Source organism: Ciona robusta, chromosome 9 (genome assembly GCF_009617815.1).
Source record: "Ciona robusta chromosome 9, ASM961781v2".
Classification (NCBI taxonomy): Eukaryota; Metazoa; Chordata; class Ascidiacea; order Phlebobranchia; family Cionidae; genus Ciona; species Ciona robusta.
In genome coordinates, this window is record NC_143243.1 from 1,389,576 (window position 1) to 1,406,571 (window position 16,996).

The 16,996-nt window shown below is 36.6% G+C and overlaps 2 protein-coding genes across 7 annotated transcripts in view; one reads left to right on the forward strand and one right to left on the reverse strand.

The window, feature by feature from the left end:
• LOC149730631 (ankyrin repeat domain-containing protein 17-like) overlaps nucleotides 1-9,221 on the forward strand; it is a 30,159-nt gene extending 20,938 nt beyond the window's left edge. For 4 of the 6 annotated variants that reach the window (XM_089884928.1, XM_089884924.1, XM_089884927.1 and 1 more), the window contains exons 33-49: nucleotides 172-424; nucleotides 582-725; nucleotides 1,228-1,377; nucleotides 2,009-2,246; nucleotides 2,538-2,658; nucleotides 2,934-3,077; nucleotides 3,353-3,718; nucleotides 3,986-4,108; nucleotides 4,382-4,510; nucleotides 5,078-5,172; nucleotides 5,362-5,503; nucleotides 5,892-5,968; nucleotides 6,252-6,557; nucleotides 6,979-7,170; nucleotides 7,782-8,040; nucleotides 8,241-8,293; nucleotides 8,853-9,221. In XM_089884928.1, the coding sequence (XP_089741054.1) occupies nucleotides 172-424; nucleotides 582-725; nucleotides 1,228-1,377; nucleotides 2,009-2,246; nucleotides 2,538-2,658; nucleotides 2,934-3,077; nucleotides 3,353-3,718; nucleotides 3,986-4,108; nucleotides 4,382-4,510; nucleotides 5,078-5,172; nucleotides 5,362-5,503; nucleotides 5,892-5,968; nucleotides 6,252-6,557; nucleotides 6,979-7,170; nucleotides 7,782-8,040; nucleotides 8,241-8,293; nucleotides 8,853-8,870 (2,810 nt within the window). In that variant the 3' untranslated portion in view covers nucleotides 8,871-9,221. The remainder of the gene's footprint in view (nucleotides 1-171; nucleotides 425-581; nucleotides 726-1,227; nucleotides 1,378-2,008; nucleotides 2,247-2,537; nucleotides 2,659-2,933; nucleotides 3,078-3,352; nucleotides 3,719-3,985; nucleotides 4,109-4,381; nucleotides 4,511-5,077; nucleotides 5,173-5,361; nucleotides 5,504-5,891; nucleotides 5,969-6,251; nucleotides 6,558-6,978; nucleotides 7,171-7,781; nucleotides 8,041-8,240; nucleotides 8,294-8,852) is intronic. The other 2 variants (XM_089884929.1, XM_089884926.1) reach the window with 2 other exon arrangements.
• A 2,295-nt stretch (nucleotides 9,222-11,516) lies between these two features.
• On the reverse strand, nucleotides 11,517-15,638 carry LOC149730632 (uncharacterized). The gene is made up of 6 exons (XM_089884935.1): nucleotides 15,501-15,638; nucleotides 14,932-15,024; nucleotides 13,984-14,175; nucleotides 12,944-13,043; nucleotides 12,464-12,694; nucleotides 11,517-12,093 (listed from the first exon to the last, which is right to left on the reverse strand). The coding sequence occupies exons 1-6, from the start codon at nucleotides 15,520-15,522 to the stop codon at nucleotides 11,904-11,906; spliced, it is 828 nt and encodes a 275-aa protein (XP_089741061.1). The 5' UTR covers nucleotides 15,523-15,638; the 3' UTR covers nucleotides 11,517-11,903.
• Nucleotides 15,639-16,996: the final 1,358 nt, after the last annotated feature.

Sequence of the window (16,996 nt, forward strand, 5' to 3'; positions counted from 1 at the left end):
ATGTGTGTATAACCATCAAGTACCCTTTATTTTAGTTTGTTTGTAAAAGTAGAATATTAATAAATATATGAAATTTTTGATGTATTTTGTTACCATATTACATTCTCTCTTTGAGAAACACAATAAAGTAACCGCTTACCCCCACTATCATAAACCCCCTTTTACACCCAGCCCCACCTGCTATAGACCCAATCACCCGTGACCAAGTTCCTAAACCCAAAGTACCCATGGCCCCCTTAGTTTCGGAGGGGATTACCCGAAACGATGAAAGACGAAAATCGTTGGAAATGAAACGAAGACCTATAGCTCACCCGGTGGTGGAAAACAACCACACAGCGACGACTGACACGAGCCCTAGGTCGGCAACAGGAAGAAAACAAAGAAAAACACTAACAACATCAACTACAACAAAACAACCATCAAGGTTTGATTTTGGAAAAAAATCTTATCAAAAATATTAAAACACATTTTTTAATTGTATTAAAAAGAAAGTTTATTTTTCATTTAATCCAAAAAATTAATTAAAATATATTTTGTTTTTTTCATTGTCCCCATTTGTTTCATTATGACATCACACACAGAGAGATGCAATCCCCCAAACCCTCCCCACGCCCGGTGCCGAGCCAACGCAACCCCCCACCAACCCCCAGTCCTGGTAAACGGGGTTCACGACGAGAGGAAGGCTGGAAGGAAGTTGTTCCAAGAAAATATGTCAACTCTAGCACGTAAGTTTAATATAGCAGCAAACTCATTATTATTGGTTTACCAATGTTTTATGAAATCCATGGATAATAAGTGTAATTGATTTATTCTCGAGTGGCAGGGCAATGACGGTTGTTATACCACGTGGTTTTGTGTTTTTTGCTGGAAGCAGCTGCTTAACTATGACATGCATTTTCCTTCATGAATAAATAAGTTCTCCTGGGTTTGGTGTAACCTGATTATAACAATGTCATCCAAGATTTTACTGAAAATGTAAAATGATTTTGTAAATCAATTAACCAAACATTTGTGATTTACCATAGCATAAAGTGAATACATTTCCCCGGTTTCATTGTGACTATATTGACCGTACTACTTCCTCTTTAGCTCAAAACTAATCATGATCAATAAGATTTCCTATTGATGACAATTATTGGTATAACGGGATTTAACAATTTCACCCAGAGTATATAAATGACACTTAACTGTAATCATTTTTTTACTTCTTTTATTGTTTCTCTTCAGCTCGAAACGAATCATGGTTTCTTCGAATTTGATCTCGCGTGTCATTGGAAGAGGGGGTTGTAACATTAACGCAATACGGGAGGTGACTGGAGCACATATTGATATCGATAAACAGAGGAAGGGAGCTCACGAGAGGACTGTTACTATCAAGTAAGTGGCAATGCTTGTTATGGTTGGTTTGGGATTGTATGATTGGTAGTTGAATTATTTTACAATATTTTGTACTGCATGGGTGAGGTTCTATAGCATAGCTCTTGCTTTAATTTCTAATAAAATTCTTCGTACAATTCATTTATGAGAGCCAAGTCCCTGACGTTTCATTTAGGTTTCCTTCGTATTAAAAGACCACACCGAAAAGACAAATGTGGTGTAACCGGTTAACTTCATAAAATCAAACTGTATTCTCTTAAAAGCGAAAGTAAACCTTAAAGAAATTAATTTTAAAAATCCAGAAGTCAAAGCCATCAACCTACTAACCCTCTTTACAATAACCTTCTTTCTTTATAAAACTGTTATTTTACAATATTCTATTCTCTATGGATAAGTTGCATGAGATTTAGGCTACAGTTGCCCTATTACCTGTTGTCATGCCTACATAATTGTCAAAAACAGGATTATCTCAGTAATTAATGTGGTCTATGTAGTATATTTTGGCTAATTGCGGGGTAAAAATTATGTTGGGCCTAAAACTGGGGTTCTAAAACATATCCAGATATTTTAAAATAAACCCCAATGTTCTGTTTGCTAAGATTGTTCACTAAACTCCCAACCTTATTCACAGGGGAGGCATTGAACCAACACGGCACGCACACCAGTTGATTGTTGCGTTGATTAAAGAAGATCGTTCCGACCAAGAAGTTGCTGCTATTATAGCCAAGGCACAAGCACAAGCCGCTCAGAATGCCGCTGTCAAGGTTGCGCCACAGAAGCCGACTATGACGGTTGTCGCAGCTCCGATGCCAACCAAACCTGCGTGGACCGTGCCACCGTCAATTGTCGCAAATACACAACAAACACAGGTGGATATTATGTCACTGAATGAGTGATTGTTTCACTAAATTTGTTTGATGTTTAGAAATAAATTTTAGTGTTTGTTTTGTGTTGTATATGAAATAACCGTGTAACTTAATGTAAATAACTGGTTAAAATAATGAAAATCATTATTGCATGTAGGTGTAATAAAAATCACACATGTAATAAATATATAGGTATTCATAAAAACTAAACAAAAACATTTCCATATTCACATATTCTTCCTAACATCATTAACGTTTGTTCCCATCAATATTAACACCTCCCACCCCCAACAGCCGAAACCCGCCGCCCCCTCGACCAAAATCGGGGTTTGGGCCCCAACGCCTCCAACCACCACTGCCACTAGTAGCGCACAAGAGCTACAAACAAACAAATGGGTTCCAACCACAAGTCCGGGTATGTTGTGTCTTATTTTTTTAATGTCGTTTCCTGCTGTATGCTGCCATTGTCCCAAGCGATAACTGTTATTATATTAACTAAAGCTTCCAGCCATTATTGGGATGTTGATTACAATAACCAAAGGTTAATTCATTCTTTTACATATTTACAAAATCCACCAAATTCTTTTCTTGGAATTTATTTCTGTATGCTTACCACTGCACTCCAACCAAAACTCACCAATTTATTAGTTCACCAATATTCCACAACCCTCATTTATTACTATATTCCAGAACAAGCCACCAAGACTTCCCCCACGGTTGAAACAGCGAAGAAAGCTTTATTCTTTGAGTCACAATCTCCATTGTTATCCACCAGTGTTGCACAAATTATCAGCAGTGTTTCCAGCTCAGTTTCATTCGTAACCAAATCATCAGGTAAGCAACCTGTCAATTAAATTTGGGTTTAAGTTTAATAAACAATATTATTTTTTTAGTTTTAAGACTAATATTATAGATGGATATCTTTTTTAAATTATAATTTAAAATGAAATAACGAATCCATTACATATCCAAATAATTTCCCATGAAAGTATTACCTATTTTTTGTTTTGGCAATGGGAACTTTGGTCTAAATCCAATGCCCTCTAACAATGGCTTCACCCATATAGAGTAAAACTAATTTATGTTAACCTTATATTACTTTCCAACAGACAAAGTGATCAGTAAGCCTATACAACCCGTTGCCCCTATGATGTCAACTAAAGTTACCTCCGCTGCTGTCACCCGTGTTACCCCATATGGGGCTGTACCTGGACCCCACCACCCCATCTCACCCTCACAAGTTACCCCCGTTCTCCCATTATCTGTCGAACCCACCAAAACCTCGATAGTGGGTCACATATTACCCCGCCCCACTACAAGCCCCATATCGCACCCCATTTCCTCGCAACAAATTTTACCCCAACCCTCCCATAACCCACCACCCCCTCACCCCGCCAGTTCAGCCCCAGGGGTAAACAATCCCGGGGTAAACCACATGCACAGTATGCCTACTCACTACCAAGACAATAAGCAAGGTAATCTATAAGTCAAAGGGATTAAAAACTATGCAGAATTATACGGGTTAAAAATTAATTGTCATAACCAATTAGTTCAACTATTTTTTCGGAAATTTGGATTATGTTAGGGAAACCAGGTGTATCTTGAATTATTTTTACAAAATATAGTCAAAGGCCTCAAAATTATTCAAATATAATTCATCAATTTTGTTTTTAGTATGGTTTTTGACTACATTAAAGTATAAAATTCACTTCATATTTATTTTCATTTATGACATCACACAGGTACACAAGCTGGTTTCGCTTCAGTGATCTCGGATGTAAACTCGACCCCCTCATATTCCCCGTTCAACAACTCTTTCACGCCATCTGCTGGCCCGTCGGTGTTGTGGAATCACCATGGTAACGGTAATGTTCACACACATTCATGCTGTCCGACATTTTTTCTATTTTAATCGAGCAAAAAAAGAGGTGAAACCTCTCCTATGCAGAATATAACACAGTTACTTGTAATGTTTACTTTTTCCAATATTTTCAATTAATTATGACTTCATAATATTGTTTTATTTTGTAACACAGTTAGCTTACCAAAACTAATAACATTGTGTGAAGTTTGTAATTGGTTAATTTTCTTAATCAAATTATCAATTATGACATCATACTAATATTATCATGTCACAGTGTCGTCTTATCAAAACCAGTCAAGCATGAATGGACCCGTTCAAGTAGAACCTGTTGACCAATCAAAAGCCCCGGGTTATCGAGGCAGTATGAAGTCACCCGTGGTGGAAAACGGGATCCTTGGCACAGGTGTGTGGGGTTTGGGGTAACCTTGTTGATTAATGCATTAACTTTGACTCTGCTTGTTTGTATAGACACCCAACAGCAGAGTAAAATCTGGGGTGACATTGTTGAAATACAGTCACACTCATAGTTGTCAAACACTCATAGTTGTCAAACATAGGGAACCTCATTGATTAATGTGGTGAATACAATATACTTTGGCTCTACTTGTTTGTATAGACACCTAACAGCGGAGTAAAATCTGGGGTGACATTGTTGAAATACAGTTACACTCATAGTTGTCAAACACTCATAGTTGTCGTACATAGGGAACCTCATTGATTAATGTGGTTTATACAATATACTTTGGCTCTACTTGTTTGTATAGACACCCAACAGCAGAGTAAAGCTGTTTAAACTTTAAACTAGGGAGTTAAAACCCACGATGTCATATTTTAAAACCCAGTGTGATACCCCAGATTTTTCTTATGTTACAGCTGGGTTTTATGATTGGTTAGCTCCTTATATTAATCCACTAAGTGGACACTTACACCCACGACGATAGCACCACAATATTAACCCTCTCCCACCCAGGTGGCAATGTAGACACTGCTTCTCCACAAACCCCTGAACAAGGTTCGCCATCAAATGATAATGAAGTCACTCCCAAACCAATGCCTATCGGGACTGTGAGTAATCTTTACATTAATTTTATTTCAACGTTGTTTCATTTGCCGTTTGGCAAAAATTCTTTAGCAATACTTAGCGCTTTTTACTATGAAATAAAAAACTATTTATTTTTGTTATTTCCCCATATTTTTATTATCCAAAGTGTTTAAAAAATACAATAAACTAAAAAAGTATTTTAATGTTTTCAGGAGCGCGCACACCACCGTCGAGCCAATCAACCGTTACCGATGACAACCGTGGTCAGCCAATCACCAGCAAACATCTGGAATTTTGCCGACTTATCTTTAACGCCGTCCAAAATAGGGGTGGAACAAATTGACTCCGGGAAATGTGAGTTTAATGTTTGATTTCTCGTTCATTTATCTTTTTTAGTGTTAAGTTACCAAATGTCTTAACTTAAAAGTCTCAAGTTACAAGTGTTAAATTATCGACTAGTAACTTAATGCTACAACTGTGTTAAAAGAATTAAACCTCTGTTTCCAAACTGCTTTTCCCAATGATGTTCCACACTGTATGGATTCGGACTTGAGCATGCCAGGGAAGTCAGGATTTAAACCAGGGTTATCCCATGACTCCTTAACTTACTAGTTCTGTTAAAACTTCTAATTTTGTAAATAAATATATTTTTTACCTAATTGTAGATATTTTCAAAACTTTATGTATTTTACACTCATGGTGTTTAGAAAACATAGTTTTTTTATACTTGCAATTTTCCCAGACCCGAACTGGTCACCTGTGATACAACCTGGTACAATAGAAGGAACAATGACAACGTCAACCAACAATAAACCACAGGTGATGTTTCAACTTATTTATTATCATATACGTATGTTGTTGATACCAACATGCATGTTATGAACCTGAAAAGCTTCTACAACCTATTTCGATCATCTTTATTAAGGATGGGCTGATAACTGTCTTATGCAAGGTCACAAAACACAAGGCTCACCCTAGTGAAGGCCAAATCTGGCCTAAATCTTATGTCCGATCGCATGCCACATTATATGACCTTACCCACTCAGTATATAATGTAATAAACACAACAGTCAATGTTTATTAACCAACTCCCCCCGCCCAGGTCACCGTGCTTGAAGTTGAACCATCAATGAAGCAAACCCCCATCGAGCCCCAGCCCACCAATAACCCCCAAGTCCCCGTACCCCTCTACTACTCCCATGCGCCACCTGTCGGTTACCGTAGTAATCGATTACCCTCGACAAACAGATTCAACACCGGGGGTTTGGGTACCCAGCCCCCTATAGGAAGTCACTTAGGGGGTAGTGGTAGTGTGGGGGTTGTGGGGCCACAACAAAGTCAATTACAGCCTATAGGATCCCACTTAGGAGGTTCAGGACACGTGAGATCTAACGCAGCTTACCAACAAGTAAGTTGTTGTTGTTGGTTACAATTATCACTGTAATTTGCTATAAATATATGGTTTGTTATTATTTTGCACCAAATAATGTTAAATAAACTTAAAATGCTGGTAAATTTCTGTTAAGTGGTTCATTGGTGATTATACTTTAATGCAGCATATATATAAGTTTGTTATTATTTTGCAACAGTTCTATTTAATCTGTTGTCCGTTAACAATGTTAGTACAAATCCTTTTAAACAGTAAATATCTTCAGAATTGGTAAAAACATGGATAAAATACCTTCATTGTAAAAATGATAATATTGCCAAAAAATAGTAGGTAATGCATTAACATTATAGCTGAGTAATTTAATATTTGTTTAATTAATATACTTCACCATAGTTGTGTGCTTCTGCTATCAACTCATTTATTCCCATTTAATCAACAGATGCATCGCAACATTCAATCAAGTCAAGTTCAACAACAACAACAACAACAAAGATATCAAATGCCGTTCTATATGCAAACAGGCATCAACAGATATGGGCAAAGTATGCAGGAGCTTAACTGGCAACAACAACAACAACAACAATCTTTATATCAACAATCAAGACATATCAACCCATACGAGCAACACAAGGTAATGTTTTTTTTGTTTTTTTTAATTTTTGATGTTTGAGCAAACGAGAACGGTTGGGAAATCCTGTTATTACAATACAAATGAGGGGAAGCTTTTTATAATTTTTTTTTTATTTTTAACATAAAATGTACAATCTAAATGTTATGTACCTTTTATATACTTGGATAAGCAGGCACGTGATGTATGAAACAGAACATTTGGTTATAACGACTGTCGTTGCTTTGACACAAGACCTTAAATAATTACCATTCATTCATTTAACCGATGTTTTTTTTAACACAGTGTATTCTAACACCTGTGGTTGCCTTACCACATAAGAATAATTATCATTCATTCATTTGTTTATATTGTCGCTGTATACAGTGCTTTGGGGGAAGACGGGACATCTTTAGCACATAATGTCTAAATATTCTGATCATGTTTTAAACAATTAACAGCGGTCTATGGGAGCCTTGGATATACGGTTTTATAATTCTTTAAATGTTTTTTGTTTACTACCAAATAGGACAAGAAAATAGAATGAAAGGGCGTCCCATCTTCCCCACCCTAGCTCATACTTCACGTTTTCACACACCTAAACACACATATTATTCCTATGTATATTCTTACAGGAGTTAGCTGCTAACAGTGGAATGTACAACTCCATTCCTTCTCAATATGGTGGGGGTTTACAGAACAACGACCATGGGGTTATACCTGCTTACCCCAGCGGCCCTGATGGGGGGTCGTACCCCGTACCCCACGATGCGGGGTACAACAGGGGAGACCCCTACTTTGAGAATGAGTATGTAATGAGAGGAATCCCCCATCCTAATACCAACGATAGTTGGAATCAGTGCCGACCCCAACAACAGAGCTACCAGATGAATGGTAGGTTTTCTATGATTTCTATGTAAATAAGAGAGAATAGCTTATTACATCATATTTCTGAAAAAAATTGTTTCCACCATTGATTCAATTATTAGCCATTATTTCATTTTTTCTCCATTAACTCAGAATTTGTTGAGAACCATAGTTTGGTTGTGATTCCTGTTTCTTGTTTTTTAAATGGCAACACTGTTTTTGTTCAGGTTCTGAATCGAGCAACGTGATTGGAGGTCACCAAGCTATGGATGGTGAACAGGTGATTAGTGTTTCTATATGAATATAAATGTATTGAGACTTCCTATAATGGAATATACAATAAATAAGTCCAGTGAAACCTATGTCACAATTTATTACATAACAAGTAACGTTTTGACATCATTTTTAAATTGAGGGAAGCAAATTCCCATAATTCCCTATTTAGATCCTATATTTATATTTGAGGAAATTGTATAAATACTAGCACCTTGGCAAAGGACTCACCCATATAAAATATGTGTTGGAATAACAGACAATTGTCCGGCGCCGTGGCGTAGTGCTTAGCGCGCCTGCCTTTAACCCAGAGGTAATGGGTTCAAGGCTCGTCGCTGCTACCATTGTGGGCGTATGTGTCCTTGAGCAAGACACTTAACGACAATTGCTCCAACCCAGTGGTCACTAATGGGTTGTCCAAATTATCAGCCATACATAAAAAGGAAAAAAAAATCCAAAAAAAATAATCACCCACAAAGTAACATACATCCCACCACGCGAGGATAAAGTAAGTTACATTCATTCATTCATTCATTCATTCAATATTACCCCTTATTATTCCCCAGACATGGAAAGAGTGGTAGACATGCTGATACATTGATACTGCCCTAATTTATTTCCTTGTATATACTGGTGCTGCTACCACCTAAGTAACTAGGGGGTGTGTCGGGGGCGTTTCTCTCGGATTTTCGTTTCGCAATTTTCACTTTGACTGCCGACCTTTTGACCTTTTCGTTTCCTAACTATCGTTGTGTATAGTCGTCGTGGCCCCTCCCACTTCTGGGGTTGTTTCATCCCCTTGTATCCTCATTTCACTTGAATTCGGGTTTTGTTTCCGGGTATTTCCCTTTTCGTCACGTCATGGTGGTGACGTCATCACCGACATCTTTCAGTGTGCGTTCCCACGGTGTGAATAAATAAACTTGGTAGATCAACTGCGTGTTCGTTTTATGGCGTCATTCTTAACTACGTCATCGTGACGTAATAAATATGATATGGCATTATAAGATGTAAGTTGAGTTTAGAAAGCTGTGGTTTTAAGTAAACTGCTTAACACGTAAGACTATTTAGTGTGTTTAAGTTTTAGTGGTAAAACTACGAACAGGAAAGGAGTATTTCCTCCGTGTGGTAAAGTACGTCAGTGATGTACGGTACCAGCGCTATAGGAAAACACCGGTATATTCTGAGTAATTGTGTTGCGATGAAATGAACAATGTATGCAATATCATCATAACGCTGTGGTTAAAAACAGAGTTTTGCCGCCGGTCTTATCCTGCGTCATTAAAAATTTGACGCGGGATTCTGAAACTGTTTAGGCAGCAAGTAGCAAGTACTGTGTTTTAATTATATGTACTTAGTCTCGCGTAAGCGGATTACGCACAACGCAAGTTGCGGTTGACGCGTGTGAGAATCCGGACGGTTTGGATTTAAACCGCATCGGTGTCTCTGGTCCGCGGTATCTATATCTACACTACAACTTCAGCAAGGCTGTATTATCTTTAGGGCACTAGCATGGAGCATCATATGCTTTTGTAACCAATCTTGTACAATAGAATAAGAACTCAGTTTACACGTTAAATCACGTGTTTCAACACCTGGTTTTATTAATTAACATCAACAGTTGGCGTGTAACTAACTTTTAGAACGTTGGTTATCAAATTATAATATGCCTGGTTATAGCAGCAAACTGACAATCGTTATAGCAGCCTTGTGAAAAAAATATAAATTTGCAAACTAGATGTGGTCGCTACACCGAACATATATACATTATTCTTTATTCTCGCATAGCGAGGCAACAATCGTTATAACACGGGTGTTTTGTTTTATACATATCGTGTCCACATATAAGTTACCATCTATGTAAATTTACAGGTAATTGTTTCGGGGGATTTTGAACAACCCAAAACCACTGAGTTGCAACAATTTCGGTTATGTGTCTTATCGAAACTCGCACGTCCCCGTATATCCTAAGGTACAAAAGCACTCGCCATTATTGTGCCTTGACGGAATGTAGATAAGTTAATTGACCGCCAACTAATCTAGTTAAGAATTTACAAGAAGCGCTTGAATAACTTGCATCGTTTGGTTCCAATGATTACAAACCAGGATTTTATTGTTTGGCTGCCGTATTCACATTGTAGTATATATACAGTGGTAGTCTACATTATATAGGGATGATACATATATGGGTACGTGGTAACCATATGCATCAACCATGCAATATATAAGCTTAGCGTTTATAGCGCAGGTCGAAGTTGTAGTTTGTTGCAATATAAAGACAAGTATATGGAAAATGGTAAGTGTGTGATTTATAATTTAGTGAATGAATGTAACTTGTTATTCCGCGTGACGGTTAAGTCTATATAGAAGTTACAACACTTTTCGGTTGATTTGTGTATGGGCGTTTTGCTTTCATATGCCAGAAGATACAGTGAAATGGTTACGTGTTTTATTTCTATTAGAGAACAGTTTATTTGTTTGTTGTCAGTTGATTTGGCTTCATTGCCCTGTTTTACAAATTTGAGATTTGTTTGTCTTCGGATATATAGTAGGGTTGGGGAAGATGGAACACCTTTAGCACATATTATCAAAATATCCTGATCGTGTTTTAAACAATTAACAACGGTTTATAGAAGTCGTAAGGATACGGTCTTATAATTCTTTGAATGTTCTTTGTTTACTACTAAATGTAACAAAAAAATAGAGCTAAAAGTGTCCCATCTTCCCCCACCCTACTGTATATGAACATATTTGTTCCTGTAGCCTTACCTATACAATATGTTGCCATCGTGGGTTTTTCCGTTTTGATTTGTAGGAGCTTAGGCATGTCCGTAGTTTGGTAGCTCGCCAATCTCCCATTATTAATCTTCATAATCCCTGATAAGTATTTGGGCTGACGTAAAAATGGTGGAGAAGCTCCGCCATAAGTCACCGTACAGTATAGAAACAGCATTGGTCGTATGGTGCTGTGGGGTAAGATGGGATGCCGTTTTCACATAATATTCCGTATTTTCTAATCGTGTTTTTAATAAATAACAACGCTCTTTTAGAGCTGTGATGATGCGGGTATATTTCTCTAAATATTCGTTTTTTTCTACCAAATGGAACGATAAAGCAGAATGAAAACAAAAATCATCAAAAATTATCTTTCCTACATTTATTATTACACCCCCCCCCCAAACAAAAATTTACCCCACTGCCGATTTTTCTAAAAAGTTCACACGTTTACGTATTAAATGTTTATATCTCTGTTTATTTGGAACTAACAGTGCAATACGAATAAGAAGCAATAATAAAGTGCGAGAAATGAACATGTTTCGAAATAATCGGTATTACTATAATTGAGTCAACAATAATGATAAAATAAGCTGAGTCATGGTCGGTGGAAATTTCCCACCGCTGGTCGTGACAAACGGTATTGTGACGTCACATAAGTCCGCCCGAAGCTAGTGTTCGGAAAACATCGGGAATTGCCAGGTTTTGAGGCCTTTCGTTGCAAATAATAAGTTTGGTCGGAAAAATAACGCAAGTGGTTTGGAACCTTATTACAGTGATATGTACGTCATAATAAATAAATAATAAAAATTGTAGAAAAAAAAGAAAAAAGCTGGAATATATTAAACCGAAGTTCGATCTGTTTCCTTTGTCTTCGATTGTTTATGTACAATGACCTTTATGACGTCACATTGGGAATTCGTCGGCGGTTCCTCCGACTTGTTTTGCAATGGTGACGTCACTTCCTGTAGTTCGTCGGAACCGGAAGTTACGTCAGCATCCGTCACGGCGCATTGATCCCGTAATTGCCGCCTGCGAGAAAAGCAATCGTTGTTTAATTATGAAAAGAAAAACACACACAAAAAAAATAATAATTTTGAGAATTGAATTAATAAATGTAACTTTATATTATCATCGGGTGGCGGGCCAAAGACAATCGTTATAACACGGGTGTTCTGTTTCATGCACCTCGTGCTCGCTCATAAGTTACCAAATATATAACTTTGTGGGTGATTGATTTAGGAATCCGTGCAATAAAGAAAAGACACGCGTTCTGCATTAAAAGACGAATTCTGTCGTTTGAATGCAGAACAAAGCAAGTATGACGTTACAGTGTGTATATAGCAAAGTAAAAGAAAGCAGAATATGACGTAACAGTGGTACGTATGTGATCATAACGCACCTTTTACGATAACCGACGACAAAACAGCACGTTAACATGCATGAGAAGATCCCAATTGTGACGTAAGGTACAATGTGGCTAACTGCTCCAACCCCGCCTGCTTGTCGGCTCTGATTGGTTGATTCTCCGCCACGTGATATACTTACAAGCACGCGATTGGTCAAGTCACGTGTAGCGGAGACTTTAGGCTTCTTACATTGACACCTCCTTCCGCAGTGAGACGATTTACATCTACGCGAAAAAATAACGAATTATTTTTACAAGGAGCAAGAAATTGGGAAATCCCTTTGTCATAATGACTAATAATGACCTTTATTACGACGCAATGTAGTTTACTTGTTACCATCGCTAATTATAGCGGTATCCCGCCGTCTCTCAACGGTACAGAACATTTTTCTTGACGTTGTTTATGGTTTTACGCGACAAAGACCCGATGAACAATATATTTGACATTTGAAATTAAATATGATTCATAAATACCTGCAGTATGGTTGCGAATTGACGGCCGATACGTAACAGATACCATTGTTATGACAAAAACTTTGATCTAAACAAAGTTGGTCCTCGTTCCACGGTGTGACTGTAAAAATATTTGGTTGTTTATTTGCGAACAAGACAATGCTATTTGCGTGTAAATAAGCTGTCAGTTACAACATAAGGTGCATTTCTTTTTTGACACGCTTATTAAATATCGTCACGTTCGCTTAAATGCCTTAAGATTTTGTCGCGCGTAGATTAGTTAGATTAGAATATCAAAACTGTATACACTGCCCCCTATAGTTTGCTAATTACGTTTTTTACACAAATGAAATAATGTATGTTTCTCTCATTTCTTAATACAGCGATCAATTAATCAAAATGTCAAAACTTATTAGAATTTGAAATTTGAACGCCGTGTATTATAGTTTATGTGTATATATAATCTATATACCAATACAGTGTTTGTTATATATCCAAACATACCGATACAACATTATATATACCACGACCTATGCTAGCAGACATATATGTAACCGGCATAAATATACATAGACATATGTTGCAACAACTGACGTACGAAAAGCCATTTGTACCAAGACGCCTTCAGGCAATTTCTACCAGCTAGCATGTTGTACGTATGTTTGTTTGCTAAGCTAAGACTCTGTAGAATTTGTTAACTGTTCTGATATTTTGTGTAAAATATATATTGACACACTCGTTTAAAACGTTCCCCTATTGCGCTTTATATTTTAAAACCATTTTCAAAATGCTTGACGAGAATTTAACTTACAATAAATAAACCTATAGGGCTCGATTCCAGGCCGTGTAAGATCAAAATACTTCATTCTATATTTTAAATGGGCGAGTTCTTGTAGCTTAGCACGCCAGGGGGTTATAAAGCCAAAGTTTGCAAATTAACCAAACATTGTATATATGCACATTCTATTCTGTATGCGGGGGAGGTCCTACAGTGGGGCAGCGAACATTAGATTTAGCCGAGAATTTCCCTATTATCCCAAACTGAACAATTAACAACTTACGTATATTCCTGCAGTTTCGGCCAGCGTTAATATACTGTGTTATGTTGATCGTCTTGATTAGCACTTGTCGTTGTAACGTACAGCCATGATTAAGCGCCCTGCAGTCGGTGTCGAGCTGTGTTCTTAAATTGGAGCATGCAAGGCGTGGTTGGAACTCATTGCACGACAAACGACACGAACACACCCCTCTTGCTGAAATAGGAATTGTAAAATTTAATATATATAGTAAGGTAGGGGAAGATGGGACACCTTTAGCCCACAATATCCGAATAACCTGATCGTGTTTTAAACAATTAACAACGGTCTGTAGGCGTCGTAAGGATAGGATTTTATAATGCTTCGTATATTCTTTGTTTACTATTACTACCAAATGGGACGAGAAAATAGAATAAAAATGTGTCCCATTTCCCCCTATCCTACTATATGAGGTTTTACTAATCTTGTAAAATTTAAATTGCAAATCGTTTAAAGGTCCAACTTTGGCCAAAGCATTGCTGTTTTGGGTATAAAACATAGCATTGTCATACCATATACTTTAGGTTTAGAAAGTCACGAACATTTCATGTTGCCACGTTTTACGTGCGGTTTAACAAAACCATGAAATGTAGCACTTACAAAGTTATACGAGCTCTATTAAAAATATATAGTAGGGTGGGGAATATGGGACACCTTTTCATTCTATTTTCTCGTCCCATTTGGTCACAAACAAAAAAATCGAAAAATTATAAAACCGTATCCTCTCGACTTATATAGACCGTTATTAATTGTTTTAAAACATAATCAGGATGTTTGTATATTATGTGCTAAAGTTGTCTCATCTTACCCCACCCCTACTATATGACCGTATATAGTTAAAATACGTTTTGTTCCAAACGAACTTTTCTATGTTAAACTAGCAAAATAAAATATTGTCACTGTTTCTATGACAACACTGACGTAGAAGCTTACCTTGGTCACATGACCCATAAAGACAATCACTGTCTGTGACGCACGCGGTTGATGACGTCATTAATATTCCGAACAGAAAACCCAGGAAAATACCTGTGAACAGTTATTGTGTTATTAATAGAGAAAAGCATCATGGAAAAGATGAATCAGCTGTTTTGATTTTGTGACTCAGGTGTTTTTACCATGGCGTTAATTTATTACTTGAAAATTCGATTTTTCCCCGAAAAATATCTAAAAAGTTCTTAATGGTTTTGTATTAAGTTCCTGGCCTATATTATGTTTTTGCCAGTTCACAATTCTTCGTTATTTAGAACTAGTATGACCTTCGTTACGGTGAATTATTACAATATTCTACATGTATAGTTTGTCAGTCAAAATAATACAATACCAAAAAAACTAATATACTTAAAGCGACCCAAACAATATAATTTTTTATATATGCATCACATCACGGTCATGCATGAGTAGTTAAGCCGGCAACCACGTGTCTTTACCATTCGCCGGCAAATAATAATAATAATTGATAAGAGTTATAATCATTCTGTAGATATAGCTGCAGGCAGTGTTACCTTGTATGTAAGTTTGTACCATCTTTTTGGTGGTGGGATACTATATATTCGTAAAAATTAAACTGTTAAAACTAGAATTCGTAATCTGCAAAAAATTGTATAAGTTATTACGATGGGAATTAAATCCTGTAGTAATAACAAGTTTATCTGACCCACTTCAACTTGTATCTTCTAAATGTTATCCTTATTTTGCTTTAAAACTTGTTAAGCAACTTGAATAATTTACAAAACAATCTTTATCTTGATGATAAAATACGAGCTAGATTTAAGCGCCATAAACAAGTGATTGCTGATATGTCGAACGAAAAGTTAGATAAACCCCCGCTTTTATAAATCCATTTCTGATCGAAATAATTTTTTAACTCATAAAAATACAAGGTAGTCGTTAAGATTTAAAATGCACCGCTATGTTAACATGTTGTACGTAGTTTTTATTTATTTTTTCGATAAAATCTGCGGATTATATCTTTATGGCTTACTTATATATAAACACGCGGGCGTGCTGCCTCTAATTCTTACTCCCAATACCTGCATCAAAATATTCATCCCGCTCTTCTGTATATAGTTGGCAAAACCCATTTTTTGGTTTTCGTCCTACTGAACTGACGGACTAGTTAAAAGAGTCCAAAAAGAAAAAGCAAAAAACAAGTTTTGTAGCTTTTAACGTTTCAAAGAATCACCACAAATCCGAAATTTGGCCAAAATCAAATAAACACAGACATAAAACAACCGTTCATTGTAGATCTACATCTGGCCATTCAAGTACATTCTCATACATTTATTTTTTCTTTTCACGATTATTTTCTGGGTAGACGTTTCCGTTTTAAATTTCAAAAAAAATATATTTTTGCGAAAACCCTTTATGGAAAATCTATGTTGCGACGAATTCAATTTATTCGTATTTTTAACGTATGCGTTTTTTTATTCGTAATTTCAACGAGTATAAAGCATTTATAAACCCAACTGCTTCGCTATACCGACATGACAGCGCTAAAAACGTGCAGCTACCACGTGCTGATTCTAACCGCCGACAGACACTTCATAGCCGCGACTTACAAACTGGTTTTGCTAAATTTTTAAGACCAGCCACCATGGACTTTACACCTTCACAAACTTGCAGTGTTGACCAAATGTATTAAGATTATTTTTGGAGTTAACTAAAATTCTCCAAAAAAATTGGAGTGTTTTTACTTAAACACTTTTTAAGCATATTCCCATGTTCACTGTTATTTCCAGCCCGCGTATGCTGGGAAAACTGCCGAGTCTCCACTATTTTAAATAGACTATACTACAAACTCTTATTTGACGTTTTAAAGTTTTTCTAATAGATAACCAGTTCAATTTTCAAAAATACTAACGTCTGTAAGAACCCGTGTCTTGAGTCCAAATAATTTTATAATTGAATACACATTTCAATCACTATATATTTCATATTCCCCACTTTAACACTTTAACCTACCACGAAACACACAATCTTGCTTTATAATTGTAAAGGT

Coding starts and splice junctions, on each gene's coding strand:
- LOC149730632 (XM_089884935.1), bottom strand. CDS start 15,522: ATGGTACAAACTTACATACAAG. Junction 15,025..15,500: donor GGTACAAACTTACATACAAG/GTAACACTGCCT, acceptor AACTGTTCACAG/GTATTTTCCTGGGTTTTCTG. Junction 12,094..12,463: donor GTCGTCGGTTATCGTAAAAG/GTGCGTTATGAT, acceptor CTTTTCTCGCAG/GCGGCAATTACGGGATCAAT.